The sequence below is a fragment of the Centruroides vittatus genome, unplaced genomic scaffold (assembly GCF_030686945.1).
Source record: "Centruroides vittatus isolate TY-2023 unplaced genomic scaffold, ASM3068694v2 contig_986, whole genome shotgun sequence".
NCBI classification, from domain to species: Eukaryota; Metazoa; Arthropoda; class Arachnida; order Scorpiones; family Buthidae; genus Centruroides; species Centruroides vittatus.
In genome coordinates this window covers 1,491,263-1,509,864 of record NW_027122655.1, presented here as the reverse complement: position 1 = coordinate 1,509,864, position 18,602 = coordinate 1,491,263, and the positions used below count along the sequence as shown (strand labels likewise).

Here is an 18,602-nt window from a genome sequence, read left to right as displayed (position 1 = left end):
CGTAACTTTTGTCATCCAGGTAATATTGTGTTCATTATAACTTTTTATATATTTTTAACTATAACTTAAATTTTGTAATGTTTTTATAACCAGATTTATATAAAATAAAAAAAACCAATGAGGGACATATAATCTGAAATGCATATCCTCCAGAATTAATAAAGTCTGTATACCTATCTTCATTGTATATTTCTGTGTGATTCATTCTCTCAAGGAATCTCATGCTTACTCCTAACAATTAAAACGAGAACAAGAAGCAATCAAGTACAACTAATATCATCATTTGAAATTACAATAATCAGTACATACCATATTAAAATAACATAATACAGTTACAGTAAGATCCCGCTTAACACTGTTTCGATATTACGCGGTAGTATTGGAATTACCCGAGATTGCACGCAGTGTTGGGATCAAGGAGTAATATCAAATTTTAAAGCTTATTATCTGCGGCAGACATTCCGACAACTGATTGATAAAACAGATGGAGCAGATAAACAATCCATTAGAGATTTTTGGAAAAAACTATAATATCATAGATGCTGTAGACAACATCAATCTTTCCTGGAATGAGGTGACTGAGAAATGTTTTGAAAGGAGTATGGAAGATTGTATGGCCAGAGCTAAGCAAGGATGTTGAAACAAGAGAATCCATTGTTAATGTTGACAAAATTGTCAAGCTAGCTAATGAAACAGGGTTAAATAATATAAATGTGCAGGATATTGAAGAATTATTGCAAGTTACAACTGGAGAAAGTTTTTCCAACAACGATCTTAAAGAATCAGTAGAACAACAGGTGCATGAAGATGACGAAATTAGTGTTTCTGAAGATGAGGAACAAAAGAAACTTTCAACAAATTTTCTAAAAAAAGTTTAGCCAGTATAACAGAAATAATAGATCAGTCTATACAAAATGATTTCAATTTTGATAGAAGTTCAAAGGCAAGACGAAGTGTCATGGATGCGATGTCTTGCTATCGACAACGGCTTGCTGAACGAAACAGGAAAAGGCAAATGACGTTAGATGACTTCTTCACAAAGAAACAAAAGATGTCAAATGAGGAAGAACCTTCCTCATCACAAACATAACTTCTTTACTCAAACTTTTTTTTTTATTTTCACGAATGGGGAAAAAAATGAATTATTTTGTTTTATGAATAAATTTCAATATTAGCAATAAATAAGTCTATAATTAATGTAATAAAAAAGTATTTAACAATAAATGTTACAAAATAAAATAAAAAAAAACTGATAAATTTTCCTATTCTCTGTTTCATGTATCCCCCTTATTTACATGTTAAGATGACCCCGTTTAACGCTGTTTCGTTTAGTGCTCGTCATCTAGGAACACATCCCCCGTGTTAAGCGGGGTCTTACTGTATATTCTTTATTCATTTCTTACAATATTAAAATCAAATTTACTAATGACAATTATGTAATATTTACCTTGACTTAAATTGAACAATTGTCCTTTCAAATCATACAGTTCATCTCCAATCTTCATGCCCTGAAGACAACCAATTAATCCAGGTATATGAGAAATTATTCCTTCATTCACTCCACCAATAAAAATTTCATAATGTGGAATTGTGGAAAAAGTTCCTCTTATTGGCTTAACTTTTTCTGAAAGAGAACAAAAATATTCATCTTATTGACTCATTTCGGCAAAAGAAATTTTTTTCAAATTTAAACTAATATCATGCTAAACCAAACAATTGCTGTAATTAATCGTGATTAACTATTAAGTAATTTGGTACTAGAGGTAAGCGTTAGGTGTCATTACTTATTAAATTTAATAAGAGATGGAATCTAACACTTACCTCTATTTGGTACTAGAGGTAAGTGTTATATTATCATACAGTTCATCTTCAATCTTCATGCCCTGAAGACAACCAATTAAACTACTAAACTTCTCTTTCTTAAATTATTTTTGAGTGTATTAAGTCTTTTAGTTAAACCAATAATAATATGTACATCATTTCACTTGTGTCTGTGTTCATGTTCTGTTTCTAATTTAATTTTCTCAGTCAACATATTAATTTTTTCATTCATTTCTCTGAAAGACTCTTTGGCATTCGATTCTATCAATCTTCTTCTAAATACTAAAACTTGGGAGTTGAACACATCTGCAGATCGTGTGTATGAGATTCAAGTTTAAATCAGACTCCACTACCACAAGACCTGTGACAAAACTTTATTATTATAATAAAGTTTTGTCACAGGTCAGTTGTATTGTACAGTACATTCCAGAGTCAGTGTATTGTACAGTACAGAAACCCAGAGCAGTTGTATTGTACAGTACATTCTCACCCTCAGGTGACACATAGGCAATAGAGTGAATTTGCATACTGAGAACAAATGCTACCAACCAACTCTGTTTTTGGACAGTGTTGCCAGTTGAAATTTTGTATTTCTGGCCACCACAACTCTTTCACCATAAGTAATTATGAATCTATTTTTATTGTATTGCTTCTTTCATTTCACATAACATCTCTCTTATTTTTTCTAGAAACAGTTCCTGATTGAAATTCTTCCTATTATCTTTACCTTTAATGGCACTTCTAGTGGAACAAGATCTCAAATGTTTCTCCAGGTGGTATCCTCAGTAACATCGCACTTTTCTTAAAAATAATCTTTTTTTCTTTTTCGTTAATCTGAACTTCATTATCTTTTACTTTAACCAATTTATCCATATCACAAACTCCCCCGAAAATAACTTTTATGCCAATATCTTTGTCTCTCTGCACAAACCACCAACCATCAGTGCCAGCAACCACCAACCACCAACCACCAGTGCCAGCAACCCCAACTCAAATGATATTCTAAAATAAAATCTCAAAGTCTCAGTTATCTTGGGATGGTACATTAGGGGGTTAATAGAAACACTTATTGAAATATCTCAATCATGTAAGCTAAAATATCTTAAAAAAAACTTAAAAGCTTTTAAACAATAATTGACTTGGAAATGTTCATAAGAGAACCAAGAGACATGTAAAAATAACGCTGTATTCTATTCAAAAGTGGAAGTATATGGATCTGTGAGCGTTGCATTTTGCATCTGCCAGACAAAAACGATAACTTATCCAACAACAGTTATGTCAGAAATAATTCTAGAGCCATTTTTTGATGATGGTGAAAAAATTGCCACAGATTATACATGGCAGCCTCACTATTGAAGTTCAAAGGTTTTTAACAATTAATTCATGCAGTATAGGCAGGAAATTATTGCTATTTTAGAAATTAACTATACTAGTGTTCATATGATCAATTGGACAGCAAATGGAAGTATGCAAAAGTATAAATATTTCATATAAAATTTTAGTATCAAAAACATTTATTATTTACCATTGATAATAGTATAACAAAACCCACATCTTATCAGTGAAAGTTCTCTTACTTAGGTCGCATGGGTCTGTCAGACCCGCCATTTTTATTTTGAAATTAATAAATTTTTCTATGGCGTAGAAGAACTACAATTTTTCCGTTAAATTCTACGCTTTGTTTTCTATTTAGTAGTATAAATTACTTTTGTATTGACAAAATTGTCTTTTCAATATTTATTTTTACGTAATTTGATGAAAAAAACACAAAATAATAAACATATCAAATTTCAACTCGCTGTAAGTTATCTGACGTTTCACCGATAATCATCGGGTTTGTTTGCAAATGGGGAAGAAAGATCACTCATTCGTGTGAAGTCAGTAGAAATTCAGTACTACTGCTAAAAATTTTTATAATAGACCTCGCGTTACCCCCTATCGCGAGAGTCAATAAACATTAATTGTTTTATGGCTCTATTAAAAAATGCTTTTTTCTGGGTTTCAAATCGACTAATTGACAACTGTTTTATTTTGTTTTACTCATTAGAATGTCTTCTTCAAGATTTAACAGATAGTTCTGTTAGATTTTTACACATGAATTTTATTTTTAATTTTTAATGTGATATAGTCGTGTGTTAGGCTTAACTCGATCACCTAATTCAAAAATTGACATCGGTCAAAATATTATTCAATCTATCAAAATTCTTTGTTGATAGTTTAGATATAAATGTTTTCTCTGCACGAAATGAATCAATCGAAAAAATAATGAGAGGACCATCAAAAATTCGGCAATTAATGACATGTTCTCGATTCTGTAATTTGTTTTTTTTATAATATAAAATATTCACATAATAAAACTTTAAAAAGGCATCCATATCAATATCTGAATGTTATCAAAATGCAATTATCAAAAATTTTATAATTTTCACAATTTGTATTATCATAATTTAGTTTTGAGTTTTTTTGTCGCGCTTTGTGTATCGCGCGACAAAACAGTCGCTACGCGATCAAACGCAGCGATTTCATTCATAATTACTTGTTATGTAGATCGGGCTAACTTTTTAGGTTTGTTTTGTTGTGCCGCGATGAAAAATGAATAAATAATAAAAGCAGATTATAATTAAAAATATTTTTATCAGATTAATCTGGATTATTAGATTATAGAATAATTATAGCTATGCGATATGATTGTCGCGTAGTTGTAATTATTTTCCATATATCTAATTTCTTAATGTTTACTCATCTGAACACTGTCGAACATTTAATTAGCAATTTATAGCTCATAACGCGATTAAAACAAAAGAATTTATAGCGATTGTGTAAATTCGATTACCAAGATCATTTCCGAGGAGGCAGGATATTTCCCGGAATTTTATAGCTAGACTGTTTTCACAAGTTTCTGATTACTTAGTAAAAGTGAAAAAAAGCCAACTTGCATCGCCTAATAAACGAGGAATAATCATAAATTAATTATAAAAGTGATAAATAAAAATTATATGAAAAGAATAAAAAATAATTAAAATAATTAAAAATTAATTAGACATTACTTTTAAAAACAATATTATAACAAAAAAAACAAAAATATAAATATACAAATAAATAACGATATGATAGGATTTAATAAACACCGCGCGACAACTTAAACGCGATAAAGTTATTGCGACACTCGCTATCGGCAACGGCGACAAATTAAACGGTCTTTTTTTACCCCCATCATGAGTCGCATGGGTCTGACAGACCCAAAGTATTTTTTTTCTCAAAAATGAGCGTTGCTATTCAAAAAAATTTAACAGCATGGTAATCGGGTTAGAAAGTTAGAAGAATATTAATTTTTTCAGATTTTTTGGAAAATATTCAATATTAAAAAATTTTAACTAAAGTTCGCGCCGGGTCTGTAAGACCCGTGCGACTCACGGAGGGTTAAAACAAAAACTTACAATCTGTTTAACAGATAAGCAGGTTGCAAGTTTTTGTTTTAAATATAAATTTTTTTACTGATAAAGACATTGATTTTTTTTATTTACATTATCAAATTTTGATCCCAAGCAGAACCCTAGCTATGGTTTTTAGGAAACCCTAGAATAAGTTATGTATTTGTTTCTAATGGTTAAGTTCTAAACTAGAAATACTAAATACATTATCTTTGCTTTTAAAAAATATATGCCTAAAACTTTATTTGTTTTTTTAACAAAATCTTTTTATCATCCTTCAAAATTTTATCTCATTTATTGTTTGTATTTTTGTCTGATGGTAACTCATTGAATGCAAAATGTTCATTAAAAACATTGAAGATTTTAATAAATGTTCTTCCAAAAATAAGATAGAACAGAATATTTTTTTTTTTTTTCAGTTTCTATCACCAAATAGTAATTAAGTTTAAAAATTAAAACTGAAGACAAAGTCTGTCAAAATACAGTTACCATTTACTCACTTTTACTGTTCCATGATTTTTACCAGTTATAATTTTAAAAATTGTTTGTTTTTAATTAAATATTTTTTCATTACTTACATGCCAATTATTTATTTATTGTCTTATCTAACCTCCCTGTAACAAGGTTCCCTTAATACAATAAAGTTGTTGTTATTATTATTATTATTATATTTTTTCATTACTTTAAAAAAAAAATTTTTTAATTAGGTGACCAAGTAGCCAACAAAGAAAAGTTAATTGTCAAAAGTCCATTCTAGAACAGTGAAAGTGAATAAATGGTATTTTGAAAGACAGTCTTTAATTTTAATTGAAAGAATATTTTATAATTATTTGTAACTTCATTTCTCAGTAAAAAAACTATTAAAAATTCTAAGATATAAATTATGGATAAAAAAACATTTAATTTGGATATATAATAATATGAAATATACTGAATTTTACTTTTATTTACATTAAAATTTGGTAACAATGTTATCATTTGTACTCCTCACAAATATGAAAACTATTACAATTTTAAATAAAGAATTTCTAAGAAGAAAGAAAAGAATACAGCAATTTTATACATACAGTACCTAAATTAATATTTTCTATCCATGGGTGTTGATGATAATGTTGCAAAAATTTAATTGGTGAACTGACAATTGCTTTCTTTCCATTTACATTCAGAGTAGTCATATTTGCATTTCTTTCGACACTTATTTGTATTGGTTTACCTTTATAAATAACTGAAAAAATATTTTATATAAAATTTTAGTAACAATAAATTTTATTATTTATTAAATATACATCTCGTAAGAAAAATTGTACACTTTAAAAATATAATTATGTTTATAATAATTATTCTTAAATATGATTATAGACTATTCTTAATAGTAATAAACTTTTTGAAAAAACTGCAAAACATATCAAACAGATCCACAGGGTGTCCAGATTGCTAAAATTGCAATGTAGAACAAACAACATGAAGATAAATTAAAGTTTAAAAATATGTAGGCAATCTTTACCTTTTGGACATAATGATATTCTAAAAATGTGTACAAAAATCCAAAAATGTCCAAAAGTCAAACAATACAGTTCTTGTTATAAGGAGAGTTCTGTACCCAGAATATTAAAAAAAAAAATCTTTTATTGAGATATAAATCTTTTGTTTTACAGTGACTAGATTACAATGCATTAAAAAACAATATTTAAAACATTAAAACTATACTTTAAACATAGTATAGATAATAAAACTTATATACATATACATACAGTGAATGGAATAAAATCTCTCTCTATAGGAGAGGTCAAACCACTTTAGATAGACTGTAAGTAATTTACCAGTGCTGTAATTATGCCAGGGTGCTGCCCTAATACTTCTTTTTAAGCAGGATGAAGCCCTTGTACTTTGTGAATATCTATGTTGGACTTTAGATTATGTACTATGGCCAAAAACTGAGAAAATTACTTCTTGAACAGTTTTTGCACTGATTATGAATGAATGTATAGGTCATTTTTGGTGCGTTTAAACCATTTTGCAGTTATTGTGCCATAAAGTTGTGTTTTGTCCATACAAAACTTCAAAGATAGTGGTAATTTTAATACTCACAAAGGTACATACATATCCTGCAGGAAATCAGTAAAACAGAAATAAAACCTTTGTATAATTTACTCCATCATATATCCTGCATTTCTAGAGCAGCCATCAAATGTGTGATAATGGTATGGGGTTTATCCTGATATGTATCATCTGAAACATTAAAACATTGTTTTCCTATTATACTTTATTACAGATATAATTATAAAACAAATGAAACAAAAAATGAAAAAGAACATCAAACTAAGAATATAAATGCCTGTGCAACTGATGAGCAAACATCTAAAATGCATTTTGTAATGAGTGGCACCCCAATGAAATAAAGTTCTCTAGTAAAACAATTTGTTTGGTTTCTATTTGTTCTGGAAAAAATTCCCTTTAGACAAATGCCTAACAGGCAACAATTTTCTTTTATTGTATTACTTCATTTTTGTTTTATTTATCAAATGACATTATTATTACCAGTATATTTTTCATTAAACTAAAATTAACTCAGAAAAAATTAATAAAAAATAATTTTAATGTCAATAATATCCAATGATATGGATTCAAGAGTCCATCTTATTCACTGTAGAAAACTATGCTTTGTTCAAACAGACATTCATTAGCAAAAGCAAAATATGAAAACAATTTGTTTTAGCATAATAAAATTGATTATTGCTGTTGTTTTGGAAAATGAAAACAGCAGGATTAAACAAAAACTGTTCTAAAACTATTCTAAGAGATGTTCTTCTTTAAGTTTATGAAAAATGTTAATCATTCTCCATAAATACAACAGTCACCAGTTATTGTGATCACATTAGTTCAAGACTGTTTTGATAATAACCAGCAGCTACAATCTTGCAGGGCAGCTAATATACAAGTGTGGCTAGATGCCATTTGTGTAATGTATAGTTATATTTTATTTTATCTTAGAATATATTTTTCCTTCTCTTTCCTATTCCTATTATCTTTACTTCCTGGAATCCTTCCCCGACCGGTGCTTAACGGCTCAACAATAGACGACCCCATTATGGACAATGGGACTGTACGCAGCCCTCAGGGGTAGAACTAAGACAAAGGAGACACTTTTGAAGAAGAGCTGAAGGAGGAAAGACGAGAAAAGGAGAGCTCCTGTATATGTCTTCGAGACCACGTGGAGGAAGACAAGGAGGACTTTATGTTTAGTGAATATATTGACTGTTTTTTCGTCATTAAGAAGAGATCCGTCATATACACCGTTATATGTACCGTTATATGCACCTCCATCGCATTAGCGCCGAAATAGTTGGGTACCCATTTCCTTTTTTTCTTCTCCTATCCGTTATTTTATTGTCCTAAATTCTTCTATCATTCTGCATTAGTTATAATTAATTATAAGTTTAGAAGTAAGGTCTACATATATTTGTAATCACCCTTAGTAAGAGAGTTATTTATGTATCGGAATAGTTGTCACGAGACCTGAAGATTATGTCATTATTTTTTTTGTCGGGTTCTGTACTAATATATACCTGTGTCGGGGATAGAGCTATTATAGCTGGCATCCCACAATCCTTCCTGTATCTATATACGTGAATAAAAGATCCTGTTGTAAAAACTTATTCCAGTTTCTTTGTGTACTACATTTGCAAAATTCACACAAGTACATGTGTTTACAGTAGTCATCATTCAATTGGAATTTACAAGTCAATCTTGAAAAAATTTGATTGATTGCAACAGTCTTTTCTATTAACAATTTCATAGTGCTTTTATTTTTAATGAATTAAAAAATCCTATTAAATTACTTTCAATATTAAATTATGGATGAGAGAAAACACAAATACTTGTTTATACTGTAAATAGAGTAGTACATCACATCTGGTAAAGATGTTACTATAAACTTATATTATGTAATAATGTCATTTTTGCCTAGCAGTAGATCACAAATAGTTTGAATATAATAAAAGTCAATCACAGCAAAAAAAATTGGCCATCCATTCTACATTACCAATAGAATAGCACACTAAGTTATAATTAAAAAGCTACATAAAACTAAAGAAAATAAATTTATGTTATTTAATAAATAAAAATAGATAAACAAATAAATATTGGAATTACTATATTTAATGTTCTAAAAATATCTTATTCAGGAGTAACAGTCATACAAGGTGTGACAATAAAGTTCAATGAATGACCAATAAACAAGAATCATTGCATAAGGAAAACAAAACTTTACTGGAGTTCAAAGTAATCACCTTGTGGTACAATGCACTTTTGACAACGTTCGTATAAATACTGGAAGCTTAAAAAAAAAACCTTGTTTCAGTATTGCCTTCAAGGTGAATGTCATGTTTGCCTGAATGTCTGTCCCTTCATTAACAACTTCAATTGTGGAAACAAAACAAAAGTTCGCTGGAGCCAAATCAGCTGAGTAAGGCAGATGATTCAGGTCAACAATTCCATGCATAATCAGAAACTCCTTCACTACAGCAGCCATATCAGGCTGTGCATTGTCATAGAGATGAAACCAATGTCCAGTCTTTGTAAAATGCACACCTTTAATGCAAAGCAGCCATCAGTGTAAAATTTCTCTATAGAGTTTGCCATTTACAATTTACCCTTCTGGATGAATTCATTGTGGATCAAGTCATCTTTATCAAAAAAGGCAATGAGTGAAGTTTTCATCTTTGATTTTGCAAACCAGCATTCTTGAGACATCCAGTACATCTCCATTCCTTGCTTTGTCTTTTCATTGCTGGGTCATATTGAAAATATCTGGTCTTCATCTCCTGTTACTATCAACCTCAAAAATACAGGATCATAGTCACATGTGTCAAAAAAATTATTGCATGCATCCGGTCTTTCCTGCTTTTGTTCTGCTGTGGGTGCATAAGATACAAACCTGGAACAGATCTTGCACTTCCCTAAGTCAACTGTCAATATCTGATGGATTGTTTCATGGTTTACACCTAGTTTTTCAGGTATCATGTGAACACTGAGCCATTGATCCTGCAATATCAGACCACAAAAATTGCAATAAAAGAATACAAAAATATTTTAAACTTTACATATATAACACAGTTAAATAAAATCTTTTTATTATGTATTTCTCTTCATTTTACTTGGTATTATAATTAAAACCCATATGCGTCATCCTATGTAAATACCATGTCTTTATGTATGTACAGTACTTATTGTAATGTTTTTTATGTTTAGGTGCTGTAGTTTCTACTAACAAATGTGATGTAGATACCATAAAACACTCCCCATTCACCATCTTTCCTATTGTCTTTTATATTTTCTCTTCATGCTCACTCTTCCCTTCAATCTTTTCTACCAGGTAATACCAATGAATTATCCTGATCTTCTGAACTTTAAAGTAAAAAAATGTAAGGAACGTTTTATTTTCTGTTTCATTATAGTAAAAAACCTTAAACTTAAACTATTTTTGTTACTGATAATTTTCTCTCATCTTCACAATAACTAAATCTCAGGAAACCTGCATTCCTGAACTATCTGTTTGTCATGGTGGTTAATGGGAACATACAGGGTGTCTACCAGAAGCTATCGTTGAATATACCTGACTTTCATCTAACTTTTACATACCTTTTCTCACTTTTCTCTGAATATTGTCCATTGTGCATATACAAACCTGAAAAATACTAAATTACCTATGTCATGGAATTCATAAACAGAATTTATTTATTCTCAAATATGTTGTTACACCAATCTTCTTTTGCATTTCCATGATTACTCACTCTGTTGTGTCTTAAATTTTCTTTAGTACTCCCTAAAGAAGACAGTATGCTAGTACTACAAAAGTCATGATAAATCTGCTACTGCATATTATCTAAAGTCTTAATGCTATGTTTACTAAAAACAATCTTATCATAGTGATTTCAGAATTTCTATTTCTTCATGTAGGCTGACAACTTCTCAAGAAGTTTTGATTCCTCTATAATAAATCTTCTAACTTCTTTGATATAAGATATCTCTCTTTCCTTCTGCTTTTCTGTATTCTATTTGATTCCTTTATTTAAATAATTTGACAAATTTATATAAATTTATTAGAAACTTTCAAAAAAATGAAGTCTTCATTGTAATAAAAATTAATATTAAATTTTAAGCTATATGAGTTAACAATTTAAAATAACAAAATTTGTCATTTGGTTATAACAAGTAATTTATTATTATAAAAGAAAGCAATGGCATCACTAGAGGTCATGGGAGTGTGGACTGTACCAGGTGACACCAAAATAACACTATAAAATTTTTGTGCAGTGTAACAGCAGCAAATTAATATTTTTTTAATAATACTATCCCTGTAGCTAATTATAACAACAAAAACATTTTATGTAAGCCAACTTATGTGTTCCAATATACCTATATTGCTAAAACTGTACACTAATTTACATTTTTAAACCTTCTAACTGCACTCTGGTCAAAGATGTCATTATTACAAAACTGCAATAAATAATATAAAAATACTTTATATATATAATAGTTAAATAAAAACAGATGTATCCTTAAATATGTGTAGGTTGTGTACGTGATAATGTAATTTAAAGATACAATTTTACTTTTGCCAAGTTGTTTATGTTATTGCCATTATATTCAGTAATATATGGGAATTATGATTTATGAGTAACAACAGTACATACAAAACACTAAGATTTCTGTACAATTTGGTATGAACAGTACACGTAGAGGTGACACCATGAGTTACCACACCGGGTGACACCAACTCTAGTGATACCGCTAAAGAAGATAAAGAATTAAAGGTATAAAGTTTTACCTGAAACATCTACATAAACTTGGACTATAGTCTGGAGGGAATTGAATGTAAATACTACTCTTTTCCCATTTTCCCAGTGAAGCTGAACAAAATTATTCAGATGATCAAAAGCATATAAAAGCAGAGCATCATCTTCAAATGTAAAAAAGTTCAAAATAATATTTTCATTTAAAATTGGATGTCTGTATTTATTTTCTCCCATCAGATGATAAAATGAATTATTGTTCAAAAATGTGACACTGTTTTCATTAATGTCTATAAACAAAATAAAATATTTATTAAAATTACTTTCAAATATTAATAAAATATTCACTCTGTCTATTCTATATACAGTCAAACCTGTTTTTATGCGGTGGATAGGGACCGCATTAAAAAAAAAAAAAAAAAAAAAAAAATCGCACGAAACTTCACGAGTGGCTATAAAAAATAGTTTTCGCAACACAATTAAAAAATATTTTTTTTATGCGGTCAATAGGGACCGCATAAAAAAAGTCTCACATAGAAAATAACTCAAAACCATACAAAATAGAATTTATTGACAACAGATGTCAGCACTTGACTGCATTGTCTCGTCTATCGTCTGTTTTACATATTTTTGTCCAGGTGGTGTTTTGTTGACTTAAAAAATAAATTATTTCATTTTTCGCATATTCATGCAATAATATTACTATAATAAGTTCATTTATGCTATAATAAGTTTATTTAGCTATAATAAGTCAACATGAGACATGACAAATCGCACGAGACTAGTCGCCAACTATACCGCACAAATAAAAAAATCGCACAAAAAAACCCGCACAAATAAAAAATTGCATTAAAAAATCACACAAAAAAAGACCGCATAAAAACAGGTTTGACTGTATATAAAATGCATTTCACTTACTATTTTCACAGAATTTTCCAGAATAAGCTATTTCATTGACACATTCACATCGAAATGATCCCCACAGTTCATGACAAGTAGCTCCATTTTTACAGGGATTAGAAAAACAAGAATTTAAACATCCTTGTTCAATTTCAAATGTTCTGATATAAAGTACAAATCAAATTGAATATTACTAAAAAATTATCATAAAATGAAATTTAAATAACAGTTCAATAAACTGTTGAACTAAACTTAGAAATATTAAAATTTTGTATGAAGAAAACTTTTTAGGTAATTGAAGACATGAGTGAATGGAAGTGTTATAATCATTCAAAATTCAATTGATCTTCATGGATGAAAGTAACTATATCATATATTTTCACAATGTTTTGATATAGTTACACTGATATGTACATAAACATCAATAAATGATCGCCTAAATAATTGGGTTATAACATCGCTAATTTAATGATTAATACTAAGTAATTTGCTACTAGAGGTAAGATGTTTGGCACCATCTCTTAACTAATATAATAATATAATTTATTAAATAATTTAGAACCATCTGGAAGAAAAGAATTCATCTGGGGTGGGGCCTGAACATGCAACCTCTGCTTGCTGTGTAATGCACTTGCCAGTTGTGCCACCTGGACCCAAGTAAGCCTTTGCTTCCAGATGTATTTAAATCTGGATATAACCTTATGTAGTTAATCACAGCACTGACTGGGAATGACTCCTATGCCCACAGCCTATGTACAACTCCACCATGGCACACAGCCAGCTATGTTTTGCCTGAAGAGGTATATATAAATATATCAAACATCGTGAAACCTGATATGTATATAGAAACATCACCAGACAATTGCCTAAATAATCAGGCTATAATTCTGCTAATTTAATGATCAATACTAAATAATTTGCTACTATAGGTAGACATTAGACGTCATCTTTTAACTAAATTAATAATTGTAATTATAATAATGCAATATATCTATAACATCCACCTAACAAAATTTCTTACAAATGTAAGACTTCATTTGTGTGCATGCTTTGTTTATGTCGTATAATCAAAGTTTTTTAAAACATTTTCAATATTCTATAAAAAGAATGCACATTGGTATAATTTTTGAATTTGAAATTTTGTTAGACATTCCACAAAAAGTATATGCAGTTGGAACTCATAATTAAGTTTGTTTTGGATTCATACTTTTATAAGAAAATCTAGATCTGAAGAAGATCTGAAGAAAGAGAAGTATTGAAAATGTTAGTCTGTTTTCTGCAAAAAGGACTTATTGGAGTTAAACAAGGAGTACTAATTTTTTTGTTATAGTGCATGATTGTGCCATACACCTAGTGATATACTGAATAAATCAAAGAGAGAGGGAGAGGCTTTGATTGATTTATTGTTTCGAAAATAAACAACAAAACAATTGAAGCATCTCTCTCTCTTTGTGTACAAATTAAATCTCTAAATCAGCATTTCTTAAACTATGGGCCATGATAAAATTTTAATGGGTTGCAAAATATTACCTTCCTCAAAAATATTTATAATACTTATATTACTAAAATATTCTCTATGAACTAAAAACAATAAGTATTGGTACATCTGTTAAGTACTGAAAACTTTTAACAACTTTTTCCTAATAATTATTATTGTCATTTAGTAATCAAGTTAAGATAATGGAATGTGTATATCAGTGATGCATTAAGAATTTAATCTTGGAGAGCTGAGTTAAATGGATAAAAAACTTTTAATGCAAATGCAATAAATTTCCATCTTATGTGACCACTAATTTGCAATTAAGTACAATTGGTTATATTCATTGGCGAAACAAGATTTGTTGGGATAGAAATAGATGTAAATAGCTGATTTACTACGTGGTTCCCAATCATCATACTTAGTGGAACCCTTAAAAGGAGAAAGAGAGAAAGAGAGAGAGAGAAAAGGTAAATCATGTTTTAGAGTGTATGATGATTGTGTATTGTAAATCATCAAAAAGATAAAGATTAAAATCCCAATTTGTTGTCAAGCCAACTTGTTCTTTGTTTCTGTTTGTTCCTCAGACTTATGCAGTGTAGTAACATCACAATATACCATTCAAATGACAATTTTTAAAAAAAGTACATTAACAGATTCCAAATATACTGTTTATATCATAGCATGTAGATTTTATAAATAATAAATAAATAAATAAATAAATTCACAATTTAATCTAAAGAATATATAAAAAATATCTTCATTTGAAAATTAAACTTACTCTAAATTTAAATATCTGTATAAATTAATAACATCATTATTCATAACCAATCCTCTAAAGCATCCAATGAAGCCTTGATGAATTGCTACATCAATTTTCTGATACCTAAAAATATAAAATAATAACACACATCTTTTAGTTTTTGGTTACAATTATTTGAAATATTATTACATCAAATGTTGGTTTAATTAAATTCAATATATTTTATTTATTAAAATTCCTAATTTAGTTAATGTAAAACTGTTTTTAAAAATAATTTAATAATTTAAATATGGATTTAGGCATTAATTATGAACATATTATATTGATAAAGTTAGGTTGACTCAGGGCTGTGGAGTTGGTAAAAAAACACTTGACTCCGACTCCACAGCCCTGGATGAAACTATATATATATATTTCTCATCTTCAAAAGTTCATATGCATTGAATACCAATATTTCATCTTTTTTAAAGACAAAAAGAAAACAGAAAAAATCTTTCCAAGTATTCACCTTTTGTCATTTAGTATTGTGTATTCCTGAACATGGATCAATAACCCAAAATATATTGAGTTTTATCAAAACTTTTCTAAATATTTTATTTTCTGAGAAATACCAGAAAAATTCCCCTTAATTGTAAGAAGTATTTGTTCAATATACTTCATTCTTATCTTTATTCATCTTTATCTTTATTCCCTTTTGTTGATGACTAACTGTGTGATTCTGATGTACTGAATAGCACGAGAATCTTCATACAAATAAACTTCCCTTTATCAATTTTCCAATTTAAACCAGTAAAATTTGTTCTCACATTGCCAATATGACCAAAGCCACAATTCAAAAACTAGAATGGGAAGTGCTGCCTCATCTTCCGCACTTTCCAGATTTGGCACCATCAGATCTTCATTTCTCTCAATTGCTTTGCACAGTGTATTGTTCAATAATGATGTGAAATTAAGGACTTAGTTGGAGAATGCTTTGAGTCAAGACTGGGAGATTTTTAGTGTCAAGGCATTGAAAAACTTATTGAATAATGGGAGAAAATCAGAGGCCCTAACGGTGGCCAAGAACTGGAGTGTTAGCCCACTGACCAATATACTGGATCCAGGGCAACCCCATCCAAAGGGTGAATGAGTTAAAGTACCTCGGTGTTATCATCAACCAGACACTATGTGGACACCCCATCTGAGGAGTGTTCATGAAAGGACAAACCTCACAATAGCGGCACTATCAAGACTAGTGAGACAGGATTAAGTCTTAGCGGAAAGGCAATTCGAGCCATCTATAAGATGAGTATAGAACTGTTAATCTGCTATGCCTGTGGTGTTTAGTGGAAAGACTCTGCCAACATCAAACAGAGCAATCCAGATGCTGCTCACAATCCAGAGACTCGCTGCCTTGCGGATCATGAAAGCATACAGAACTGTGTCTATGGAGGTGGTCCTGGTCTTGGCTGGGCTGCTCCCGTTGCCTCTGGTAGTCAGCCAAGAGGCAGCCTTCTACAGGACAACGGTGGAAGGTATAGAGGCTAAGAATTGTGATCAGATGTACCCAGTCAGACTTAGAGGTCGGACAGATGTACTAAAGCTCCATCCAGCCTATAGGATAGGACTTGACTCGGATGTCAGTGAACTGACAGCAATCAGTGTTAAATATACACCAATGGCTCAAAAGATGGTAGCTTAGTAGGTGCCATGTACCGTGTCTCCTGATGGAGTACAAGTGTACTGTCAGTCAGCCAGACTGAACGAGGAAGCATCTGTGTTCCAGGCAGAACTGGTGGCCCTGGAAGGGGTGTCCCAGTGAATCCTACAACATCCGAGTCCAGAGCTGGTCATGGTTTACTCAGATAGCCAGTCGTCACTTCCGGCCTTGAGCGATGGTTACCACGGGGACGAGTTGGTACAGGAGATCAGAGGTATGGTACTGAAGGTGAGGCACGAGTAATACGTTGCTTTGAGGTGAATCCAAGGCCACATTGGAACCCGTGCAATGAGCATGCTGACCAACTAGCCAAGGTGGGGCCAGGGGCACATTTGTAACAAGGACGGTGGAACTCTCGATTACATACATAAAAGGTACTCTACTGCAACAATCGATGACAAACTGGTAAGAGTGCTGGACTCAAAGTACAGTAGGTAAGTCAACCTATGCCTTCATGCATAATGTTGGCCTTACTCCAGTGTGTTGTAACTGGTTGACAACACAGATCCTGACCGGACACAGGAGGTTTCCCCATTTCAAGTTTAAGTTTGGACAAGGAGATGGTAGCTGCTCCTGTGAGTGTCCTCGCAGTGATGCAAGACACTACATGCAAGACACTACATACTTGACTGTCCTCTCACTGAGGATTTCTGCCGAGGGGCTGGCCAAGTCAACTGGACCAAGCTACCTGAACAAGTACTAAGAATGCTAGCAGCAAGTAAAGAAAACCTAAAGAAACTAAAGGAATTGATGGAAAAAGTAATAGGTCTTTTAGATCTATAAGCTCAGTGGATGCACTGGACAGGGTACTCCTTCTTGTAGAGAAGGGGACCCCGCTGACCAATAACAACGATATTAATGAGCTGATATTATTGAGCAAAGAGAGAATTATATAAGTGCAGAACAGGCTGCACAATAAAAGTTATGCCAAAGTTAGAGAGTTTGACCTAAGAGAATGGATGGGAGCCCGAAAGAAGTCCTCGGTAGTCCAACTAAAAGAATCCAGTTTACTATGATTAAGGCCCATGGCTTATGATTAAGGCATAATGCCTTTAACCCTGTGATGCCATTGGGCGGGGCAGGACAGAGTTAGCTTTATGAGACTGCGGTCACGTGATGACATCAGAATTTCCAGGTCTATTTTGGTAACAAGTCCGTTCCTGGTCAGAGTCAGAGTTGGATGGTAAAGCAAACAGTGAGCCTGTAGATTTTTACCTGACGCCACAGCCCTGGTATTCAAAATACTATATGGAACAAAATGGTTATGCAGCCCGTGCCAATCATTCTCTCAGTTTTCAGGCCTGCTGTGAAAAAAGTTTGGTAACCCCTAAGTAATTTGGCACTATTGGAGGGCATTAGGTGCAATGCCTTGATAAATTTAATAATTATAATTTAATTAAATATGTATTAAAATTAAATTAAATTAATAAGGAATGGCACCTAACACTCTAGTAACAAATTACTCAGAATTTAATTATTAATAGTAGTGGTAAAGAAGCCTGATTCAATACATCAATCATTTGGCTTCTAGATCAATGTTTAATGTTATGTTCTGTTTTCGAGCACTGATGCTTAACCTTGCAATGATAGCTGAAAGCTATTGAAAACATTTGTTTATCAGTAAATCTTACACATTTCTTACTGGAGTTTGGTATAATTTGTCTTTTGTTTATAATTATCCAGATTTTTGTGGTGGTTATATTATGTCATTATTATT

General features: G+C 30.9%; 1 protein-coding gene across 7 annotated transcripts in view; it reads right to left on the bottom strand.

Annotated features, from left to right (window-relative positions):
- Positions 1-18,602, bottom strand: part of LOC136985988 (axotactin-like) — a 219,451-nt gene that overhangs the window by 82,952 nt on the left and 117,897 nt on the right. For all 7 annotated transcript variants that reach the window (XR_010882413.1, XR_010882412.1, XM_067283415.1 and 4 more), the window contains 5 exons: positions 15,205-15,309; positions 12,965-13,107; positions 12,082-12,336; positions 6,325-6,477; positions 1,448-1,624 (listed from right to left, as the gene is read on the bottom strand). Coding sequence is in view for 5 of the 7 variants with exons in the window: in XM_067283415.1 (XP_067139516.1) it covers positions 1,448-1,624; positions 6,325-6,477; positions 12,082-12,336; positions 12,965-13,107; positions 15,205-15,309 (833 nt within the window). In the remaining 2 variants the exon portion in view is untranslated. The remainder of the gene's footprint in view (positions 1-1,447; positions 1,625-6,324; positions 6,478-12,081; positions 12,337-12,964; positions 13,108-15,204; positions 15,310-18,602) is intronic.